Below are 10,835 nucleotides of genomic sequence, written 5' to 3'. Positions count from 1 at the left end.
GGAAAATTGCCACGTGACATCCAACCTGCTTCAAAATTAAACTACCAACATTCATCGATATAAGTAATTTTAATGATCATCCAGATGTACACACTGACTTATGTACAGATGCATTAACACTCACGTCAGACTTTCACCAATTGGATGATCTGTTTGGTGCTTGGCTGGCTGAGAGTTCAGCAAAACATTCATTTGTTCCCGACACTTCTGAGACACAGACAGAATGGAACATGATAGGGGTGAAGAACATGTAGTTTATACAAAGTTTGGAATGGTTTGTAAAGTAAAGCAAGAATCTTGGAAACTTACATTCCAACCGGTAGGATGGTTTCATTCGAGAGGGTGGAGGGGAGTTAACGAGCACCTCTTCTGAGGGGCCTTTGGTAAAAAAAAAAAAAACAATAAAAGTATGAAAGATTAAATACATTGATATCTTCATCAGTTTGATAACTTGTTCAGGAAAGGGGCACAGAAGGGAATGCACTGATGGAACAGGTAACGACGGAAAGGTGAATAATCCAAACGAGGGGAGTTCAACTTCTTGTGATTTATCGTGCATGGCGATGACCATGACAAGAAGTTACCTTCCCACCAAAATTATAATTACAATTATGTCCACAATTAAGAACTTCTTCTTCAAAGAAGGAAGTATAACAGCAATGTCTATAAAATAACAAGTGCCAAAATGTATTTCAGCTTAACGTCTCGATCGTGATGTTTGCTGTGTTTGCACCTCGTGTGTTCACCCCAACTACCCCAAAGTATTGAAGAGTTCTTACCTGTTGAAGGTCCTGCATGTGGTATGACTCCTCAATACCATGCTGCTTATGTTGCTGTTGCTCATTTAGAACCTGTTGATCCTTCAGACCTTTAGACCCCGTATGACACTTTAAACTCCCATAGATCCTTTGATCCGTTAGACATTTATACCCACAGATCCTTAAGACGCGTTGAGACCCCATAGACCCATTTCGATCCCTTTTTTTTTTAGAGCCCATACCACCTTTACACCCTTTGAACTGCTTCGACCCCTTTCGAACCCTTTAAACACAAATCACACAAACATCAAAAACGTCTTTTTGCAACACAGACTACTTTTTTCAGCAGGTGATGTGCAAACTCTACCCACCCAGAGGGAGGGTAGACTGTGCTAGTAACCTTATCTAATCGAAAACTACTTGGAGAAACGATCACTAAAATGAAATCAAACTCATGGAAGTTGTGCAACACAAAATAGAGCCTCTCCCCCTCCTCCCTTACGAACCTGGTGTTCCTTGTCCTCAATGAGAATCGTCATCGGAACAAACACATTCGTCGTCTCCATTCTCACAATGACATCCATCATCATCATTGTCACAATCACATCTGTCAACTTCATCAGAACAATCACATTCATCGTCTCTGTCACAATGACATCCGTCATCGTCATCATCACAATCACATTCATCGTCTCCATCGTCACAATGACATCCGTCATCGTCATCATCACAATCACATTCATCATCTCCATCGTCACAGTCACATTCGTCATCATCATCTTCCACATCCGTATCCTCCCCATCAGGCTCATCTTCTGCATCCACTTTCTTGTCCTTTCTGTTAACACACAAGAATAACCACAACTTCGTATTAGAGAACATTTCTCTGCGTCATGCAAATGTATCGATCAGAGTACGACCAGATATATAAACTCCAATAATAACATATTCATCAGGAGAGAGATCCATCGGGATCAAAGTTTGCTGTTCTTCATTTGAAGATCAATCATAAAATGAAGACTTGTGAAGATGTTTACCGGAGCCGTTTGTTCTTCCATAAGTTTATCGCCCAAACCAAGTGGATGATAAATATCACCATGGAGATGATCCCAACAGCATGTTCAAATCTCCCCCATAGTGACACGAGCTCTCCAACGTCCATCGGGCCGAAGAGGGAACCTTCCCCAAAGATCTGTGGACACGGATATAACAAGTTTAATAAATTAATGGTATTTCATTGAAAATAGAAATCAATGTCCTTCACTTCATCACAATCCTTGAATGGGATCCTTTCAAACTGAAGTTGAAACCTGACGTTCTGACCACAGGTCCAGCAAACGGATCGAACATTCCAGAACAGGTGTGGCTTCCTTGTAACAAGATTTAAGAGAACATTTGTTCACACTGTAATCAAACAGTCATTATTTATTTAATATCACAATCTGCTCCCTTCCAATAACTTCCTTTTCATACTAATCAATGGGATCTTTAACCCTTTAGCCTCCATCCATCAGTGATGGTCTTTCTCTCCGTTTCTCACTCACCTGGTAAGACTTCCTTATGGTCCACACTCCGGGACGCACTTGCAGGTGTGCCGGAAACATATTTTCTTGAAATTCTTTGAAAAAACTCAAGAGCACAACAAGGTACGACCACATCGTAGCAGTGAATGCGGCAGAATGGTCTAAATGTTCTAAAATGTAAACACACAATGCATCCCGACGATGGTCTTTGTGACGCTACAACCATTGTTGTCATGGTAACCCCGTTCGGTTCCAAACAAACCCATTTCAGTTTTCATTGTGTCGTCATTCCACATATTACATGTAATTATATAATGGAATGTAATATTTGTGTACAAGATGGCCGAAAAGTCGTTTTACCCCTCCACAGTAAAGCATTCGTTCTTAAACTCTAAATATACAGGTTTTATTGTGCAGTACTGCACTTGCAATATCAATTAATCACTCATTGTATCCGTACGTGCTCCATCATGCGGATACATTGACTCATGAATTAAAATGATGCTTGGTACTACAAAACTTCAATGCAAACATAAACAGAGACATTGGAAGGACATCACCATAAAACAGAATAAAAAGAAAAACACAAAGCTTTTCGTTGTGATCTCTTCAGGTGAAATTCACACAAAATGAATGAGGTAAAGAAGAATAACAGTTTAATAGACACCTTTCAACAAAGTCAATTCCAATTGTATGTTCTCGACTGTTGCGTCCTCAACTCCCAACGGTCGAGGTGCGAGGAGCCTGTTCAGTGTTCAGCTCTCCAATTGGAGGTTGCATTGTCTGCGGCGGAGCCCCAAAGGCTGTTGCAGAATCCTTTTCATCAACATCTGTGATCGTGAGATGAGTTGTGTTCCTCTTCTTCTTCACACAAATAAGTAAAGTGAGAGGATAAACTCCTTTTGCTGATACAACCACGACCGGATTTAGGGGTGGCCAGGTGAGGCCATGGCCCTGGGGCCCCCCACAATTTCGATGACATTTTGAAAATCCCTTGAAAATGTGCTTGTAAAGTTTTATTGTCGGTGAATGAAGATTGTAAACTCTTTGGAAGGATATCTTTTCAAAATTGTCTGTCATTGTGAGGGTCCTTTTCAAGCTTTGGCTTTTTCAAGCCATTTCTTCCACGGTCCACAGAATAGATCCAACGTGGTCAAAAATTCCCGGTGCAAGCCTTGGGCATTGGGGGCCCGCATTCGGATCTTTTTTTGGATCAATCATCGATGCTTCGGATGGTTGAGCGTGACCAACTAACTACGGCACTGCCCGCCAGAGCCCAGCAAGCACAGACGGAATACAGAGGTCCAGCCAGAGCAGAGGTGAAAAGGTGAAAGTCTATGTGGTAAAACTTGGCCAGGCCAGCACAGCACATGGCCGGCAGGGGTAGTGTTGTACACACTGAAACTGCGGCTGGCAGGGAACGCTGTCAGTACCCTGCTTACTGGCGCGCACAGCACAGTAACATGGTGTGACTTTCTATGTTCCAGGTTTGTGAAACATACTTGTTGTTCGTGATTCTGGTACGTCCCACGTGCACTCTGACAATATCTCGGTTACTCGGTACCTCCCAGCTGCAGAAACCACAATGAGCGGCTTCGGTGACGACAGGCACAAATCCAGGGCTCCATGACAGTGGTGCTCAAAATATGACATATGACAGTGGTGCTCAAAAGCGGAAACGTTCCAAGGAAAAAGATGAAAGACACAAGGCCGTCGTCGACAAGACCCAGAAAATCTCAGAGTTTTTCACTCCTGCACAAACAGGCAATTCGTCCATGACAGAGGCTGGAACACCAACAGAGACAGATCAAGCGGATTTGGCAACGCAACCCCGGCGTCAAGATTCGCCCAACATCTCGGAAGGTTCCACCGATGAAGAACATGCATCAGATGAAGAAGCACGAGATATACTGACTGATCGTGGACCTGGCTTTGCCAATGACATTGGATGTTGGCCTCCTGAGCGACCGTCGTCAGAGATGATCGACTACTGGGCATCACGAGATTTGGAGCGCCTGCAGAATTCGACTGGTCCCTTTGATTCATCCATATAGTTCATTGAAGGTAGGAAACGTTGCTGCTCCAAGAATCTTTTTTACCGTAGACTACAAAACGGAGAGTCCGTGAAAAGGTCCTGGCTTTGCTTCTCCATATCAACCAGAAAACTGTACTGCATCGCTTACAAGCTCTTTGGAGGCACTACTGCCCTGGGCAGGAAAGGATTCAATGACTGGAAGCATGCCAGTTGTTCTATCGAGGTGCATGAGCGTTCGCATGTACATTGTGCGAATATCATCTGCTTGTCAGACAGAGCAGCATCCGCAGGTCGTGTGGACACTGAACTCGTCAAACAGGTGAGTGAGATTGCGTCCTATTGGAGGGAGGTGCTGAAACGAAGTGTGAGCGTGATATCGTTTCTCACTGAGCGTGGTTTGGCGTTCCCTGGATTGGATGAAATTCTTGCGTCACGGACGAATGGTAACTACCTTGGTTTCATGGAATTACTTGCGGAATACGATCCATTTTTAGCGCAGCACATTCAGAAATATGCCAACAAAGGTAGTGACCACACCAACTACTTATCATCTACGACATGTGAAGAGTTAATCTCCGTCATCGGAAAATCTGTTCTGGATAACATCGTCGCTCGTGTGAAAGAGGCAAAATACTTCTCTGTGTCAGTCGATTCTACTCCTGACATAAGCCACATCGACCAGCTCACAGTTATTCTACGATACATCTAGAAGTGGCTCCAGTGGAGCGTTTCATGACCTTTCTGAGCAACACAGGACACACTGGACTCCAGCAAGCGACGGCATTACTGGAGTTTTTGAAAGCCACTGGATTGGACATCGCTAACTGCCGAGGACAGTCTTACGATAACACATCTAATATGAGTGGCCGATACAATGGGATGCAGGGAATGATCCAACAGGAGAACCCTCTCGCAATATTTGTGCCATGCGTGACGCACTCACTGAACTTAGTCGTTCAGTCGGCCGTGGGATGCTGTAGACCTACAGCAGTATTCTTTGAATTTGTGGAACAAGTGTATGTATTTTTTACAGCTTCCACGTCACACTACGCCAGATTATTTGATGCCCTAAAAGCCAAAGGTCTGCAAGTACCAAAGCGCTTCAGCGACACTCGCTGGTCAGCTCATTCTGATGCAACCCAAGCTCTTGTAGATGGTTACAGCGAAATCATGGATGTCCTCGATGAAATCGCAAACGATGAACAACTGAATAGTGAAATGAGAAACACTGCCGAGACACTTCACCAAACGATGTGCACGCTCGAGATAGGGTTCTATGCTGGTTTCTGGTCTACTGTCCTTGGTATAATTGATTATACGAGTAATACCCTTGAGTCGCAAGCTACCGATCTCAACAGAGCCGTGCAGCTCCTCAAGTCGCTGGCGAGCTTCATTCAGTCATTACGCGATCAGTTTGATACATTCGTTGTTGACGGAGTGGAGCACTCAGGTACGGAGGAATTCACTCGCGGATCGCGTAGACGAAAGCGTAATGTCCAACTCGCTCCCTTGGACTACGGACACACTCCAGAGTAGAACTAGACCCCAAGGAGTCCTTTCGAATCAGTGGATACGTTGCAGTGATCGACTACTGCTGTCGCAGTTGGAAAAGCGTACAAATGCTTACAGCGAGATGAGCAATAGATTTGGATTCCTGCGTGCTCTTGTTCAACTCGAAGTGGAGCAGATTTGAGAGTCATGCTCGAAGCTCATTGAGCTGTATCGGGAAGATCTATCACCTGACCTCACAGAAGAAATGATTCAGTTTCAAGCCATGATGAAGGAGTCAGAGCCAGACTCGGGCCGTACTGAACTCGAGATGTAGAGTTTTCTCATCGAGCGAAAACTCACTGATACTTTCCCAAACGTGGAAGTGCTGCTTCGGATTTACCTCTCACTGATGGTGTCGAACTGCTCCGGGGAGCGCTCGTTTTCGAAACTCAAGATTATCAAGAACCATCTTCACTCCACGATGGGGCAGCAGAGACTGGTCGATCTGACCATCATTTCAACCGAATTCGATGTGCTCAATTCCATGCAGGTTGACAGTATCATATCCGAGTTCGCTGCCGCGAAGTTGCGCAGGAAGCTCGTCCATTGATTAAGGCACCGTGTGTATGTTCATTGATGAGGATGACACTGCCGTGTATTTGCGGTCGCTGGAAGTCGGCTATTAATCACCATTTCGGATTTCTCTTGCCCAGAGGGTTTTTAGAAGTTAGAACATTTTTAGTCGAAGTTCATAGTATGATTAATGACAGCGCGTCGTTTGTTATTTTCTTATATTGGTCCATCTCTATCTCTTACTCTTGCAGCAACAGCATTTTTGTGATTTGATTTTAGAATGAGCTCAGAGATAAGTCATCAGCCATATCAAAAACAATCCGTCCATCTTATCAGATTTAATTGTAATTTGTGAACATATATGCCAAATCATTCCTGATCAGGATCTGCCAAATCCATAGATATTAGTTCAGTTGTTGATGATAAAGCAGATATAATTTAATTTTTTTTTTTTTTTTTTTTTTTTTTTTGTATACCTTGGTCGAGGCTCGTATGAGAGCTAACACACAACTCACAGCAAGGAGGCATGAGACAAGAGGGGCGGGAGTGGAAGGGACAAAACAGTGGGGAACAGACACATTAGGTGAACTGTGGAAGCGAGAGGGATGGGGATGGGACGGGGAACATGGCAAAGAGAAGATGGACATTTCAGGGACTTTCAGGAAGGAAAGCAGGAGAATTGAAGGAAGTGGGCTTGGGTGGATTATCGGGGGTAGAAAAGATCGAGGATTTGGATGGGGGAAGATAAGAGGTGGTGGTGAACAGCTGTTTTGAAAGCCTGGAGGGAAGAATGGGAAAGAATAGAGTGAGGAAGTTTATTCCAAAGGCGGGAAAAAAGAGGAATGAAAGAGTGAAGATGAGCAGTGATTCGTGATTTTGGTAGTTTTACCAGAAGGGGGTTGTTGGCGGACCTTGAGCGCCCTGTGGAAATGTGGTTGGGACAAATCGCAGAGAGAGCAGGGGGGGCAAGGCTGGAGAGGAGTCGGTAGAAAACAGAAAGACCACCGACCAACCTGCGGTGATTGAGTGAGAGGCCCAAAGACTCAGCTTCATTGCGGGAGATGCCAATGATCTTAAAAGCCCTGGTTTCGACAGCGTGAAGCCGAGAAAGGTGGGAGGCAGGAGCACCAGCCCAGAGGGGAGAGCAGTACTCCATCAGGCTACGGACAAAAGCTTTGTAAGTAGTCAGGAGCTCAAGAGGGCCGAGGAAGGACTTTGCACGACGGAGGATTCCCAGTCGGCGACTGGCTTTTGAGGCAAGGTTGGAAATGTGACTTTCCCAGGAAAGGTCATGGCAGATAGTGAGACCCAGAAGCTTGAAAGAAAAGACTTCTTCCAGAGGATTGTTGAGAAAGTGGATGCGGGGGTTTTCTAAACGGTCCTTTCGAAGAGACATAGTGAGAGTGTGAGATTTGTGTGGATTGAAAGACATGTTCCACGTGTTGGACCAGTTTGTGATTTTATCCAGATCTGCAGTGAGCGAAGAAGCTGCTGCTTGCCGGTCTGAGGGATGACAGATGGTACGGCAGAGGGTGGAGTCATCGGCAAAGAGAAATAGAGGATTTTCCAGAGAGTCCGAGAGATCATTGATGAAAACCAGAAAAAGAACAGGGCCCAGAACGCTACCTTGAGGAACTCCAGCCTGCACAGGAAGAGGGGATGAAAGAACTCCATTTAGGGCCACACGTTGACTGCGACAGGAGAGGAAGTCTGCGAGCCATGAGTGGAGATGGCCTTGAATACCATGGGAAGAGAGTTTGGTGAGTAGGGCAGGGTGCCAGACTGTGTCAAAAGCACGTGATATGTCCAGGGATACGGCTCGGATTTCCTGTCTGGCATTGAGGACCTCCATCCATTGATGGGAGAGCAGTAGCAGCATATCCAGGGTAGAGTGACCTGGTCTGAAACCAAATTGATGATTGGAAATCAAGCCATTGGAGAAGAGGAAGGATTTCATGTCTGAAGCGATGATGGATTCCATAACCTTGCTGATGATTGGGAGAAGGCTGATTGGTCTGTAGTTACAGGGATCTGTTTTTGCACCTTTTTTATGCAGGGCAGTGATGTTAGCAGATTTCCAAGTAGATGGCAGATGACCTTGGGAAAATGAGAGGGTGAATAGAACAGAGAGAGGGTGAGCAAGAGCAGAAGAGCAGGCTTTGAGGACACGTGGACTGATGCCGTCTGGACCGGTTGCAGAATCTGACTCGAGGTTTGAAAGCAAGCTCTCCACCTTGTCAGGAGAAAAGGATACAGAGTCCAGGGACAGTTGGGTGCGACTGGGTAAAGTGGGTAGAGATAGTGATGGGTTTGGGACACAAGATTTAGCTGCAAACACCGAGTTTAGACATTCAGCTTTATCACGTGTGGAATCAGCAGTGCGGCCATTTGAGGTAAGGGAGGGGATGGAGGGGGAACATACACCAGAAACAGATTTGATTAAACGCCACCAGGATTTTGAGGAGGGAGAGAGGTTTGAGAGTTCAGACTTGAGATGAGAAAGATGTTGTTTTCTGGCTCTCCTGAGGGTAGATACACACTTGTTCCGAGCTTTGTGGAAAGAACTGAGATTGCCCTCAGTTGGGTTTGCTTTCCATGAGGCAAAGGCAAGTTGTTTCAGGAGAACTGCCTCGCCACAAGCTTCAGTAAACCAAGGGCGGGAGGAAGGGTAAGACAACTGAACACGAGAGGGGATAAATCTGTGCATGAGGGAGAGCAAGTTTCTTTGAAAGAATTCCCAGGATGAGTTGATGTTTGAGAAAGTAGTGATAGGAGACCAGTCTGTAAGTTTGATGGCTGCTCGGAGACCCTGCCAGTCGGCTTGAGTGAAATGCCAGACTCGACGGCGGTGAGGTGGTTCTCTGATAACAGCCAGAGAGATGTCCACTTTAACAAGGACGTGGTCAGAAGAACCAATTGGAGCGAAGGAAGAGCAGCAGATATTGTCAGGGAAATTTGTCAAAATCAGATCCAGAAGAGATGGAGTACCATTGGTTGAGATCCGCGTCGGGAAGTTGACCGATTGAGTCAGTCCCAATGAGTCACAGAAAGCTTTTGCTGATGTCCCATGGCAGGTGAGAGAGGTACCCACACCTAGCCAACTGGCGTGATGACAATTGAAGTCGCCACATAAGAGGAAGAGAGAGTTTGGATGAGAAGATAGAAGATGGTCCATGATTTCGGAGAGTGAGGTGTAGATGGAGTCATCACTGTTCGGTGGACGGTACAGTACACATATAAACATGAGGTGGGAGTGGAGGGGAAGCCGAAGCCAGAGGTATTCCTGGGGGTGTGGGGGAGTGAGAGCAGTGCAGGGAGAGTGAGGAATAGAGTCTTTGATGAAGAGAGCAACACCTCCACCAGGACGAGGCTCAGGTCTGTCATACCGTAAGAAGGAGTAACCAGGGAGAGATACTTGGGAGTCAGACACGTCTTGGGAGAGGAAAGTTTCTGTTAGGCAGATAATGTCTGGTTTGTCAGTGGCAACCTGTAGGGAAAGATCTGAAAGGTTTGAGCGAAGGCCCCGGATATTTGAGGTCCACACTTTTAATGAAGAGGTAGGGGAGGAGGCTTTGGGTGCAGGAGGTGGAGGGGGCGGGGGAGGGTAGGACGAGGGACGAGGGGGGAGGTAAGGAGGGTTGCTGAAGGAGTGTGGGGTATTGCAGAATAGCGAGGGGAGGGGGCCGAATGAGGAGGAGAAAAGGCTCTGTGGTGCTGGGAGAGAGGGGGGACAAGAGACAAGGAAGATGGCAGTTGAGGATTTGAGGAGGTGGAGTGAAGAGATGGAGGTGAGAGGGCAGTGGAGGGAGGCAGGTTGTTGGATGAGAGGGGGGCAACTTAGAGAAGGAAGAGTGAGGGGGATGAAAGGTGGGAGAAAGGTGAGGGGGAATTTTTGAAAGAGGTGAGAGGGAGGCTTTGAGGGAGAAGAGTGGGATGGTTGCTTTGAGAGTGAGAGTGAGGGGTGAGGGGGTGAGTTGGCACTGAAGTTGGAAAAAAGAATGGTTGATGGAAAGCGAGCATCCATGGCAAACTGTGGTTTTTAAAAGTTTTAGGTCAGAGATGCGATTTAACACAATTCTTGATGGATGCAATGAAGGCGAATTCAGAGCATGGAGAGAAGAAGCGCTGTAATAGTTGGATTTTTTAGGCAAGGAATGAAGGAGAGGTCGAAATGAGAGCAGTCTGTTAAAATAGCAGAAGAGTAGTGCATTGTGAAACAGTAAAGAGTACCACATGTGTGAGAGAGGAAGATGAAGCATTATGAGATCGTTTTTGTTGTTAATATTAATGTATGAGAGAGTTCAACAGATTAGGTCATGGAAGTGTAAAAAAAAAAAGAAATCGAGGAAGACGAGGAGGAAGTTAAGAGGAAGAAGAAGTAGCAGAATCGGGAGAAGGTGAGCGTGTTGTTGTTGTTGTTGTTGGGTATATATATATATATATTTTTTTTTTTTT

At 45.7% G+C, this 10,835-nt stretch overlaps 1 protein-coding gene across 5 annotated transcripts in view; it reads right to left on the bottom strand.

Moving 5' to 3' along the window:
* LOC147024662 (uncharacterized) overlaps positions 1 to 10,835 on the bottom strand; it is a 98,482-nt gene that overhangs the window by 907 nt on the left and 86,740 nt on the right. Inside the window, exons 4-6 of one of the 5 annotated variants that reach the window (XR_015059125.1) lie at positions 1,796 to 1,950; positions 310 to 1,596; positions 1 to 207 (exon numbers count right to left, since the gene is read on the bottom strand). The exon at positions 1 to 207 is cut by the window's left edge and continues 702 nt beyond it. Coding sequence is in view for 1 of the 5 variants with exons in the window: in XM_085884786.1 (XP_085740912.1) it covers positions 1,281 to 1,596; positions 1,796 to 1,920 (441 nt within the window). In the remaining 4 variants the exon portion in view is untranslated. The other 4 variants (XR_015059126.1, XR_015059127.1, XR_015059128.1 and 1 more) reach the window with 4 other exon arrangements.

Source organism: Eptatretus burgeri, chromosome 6 (assembly GCF_056783735.1).
Source record: "Eptatretus burgeri isolate ZD-2024b chromosome 6, Ebu_testis_v1, whole genome shotgun sequence".
In the NCBI taxonomy this organism is placed as follows: Eukaryota; Metazoa; Chordata; class Myxini; order Myxiniformes; family Myxinidae; genus Eptatretus; species Eptatretus burgeri.
This window is presented reverse-complemented; position numbering and strand designations above follow the sequence as displayed.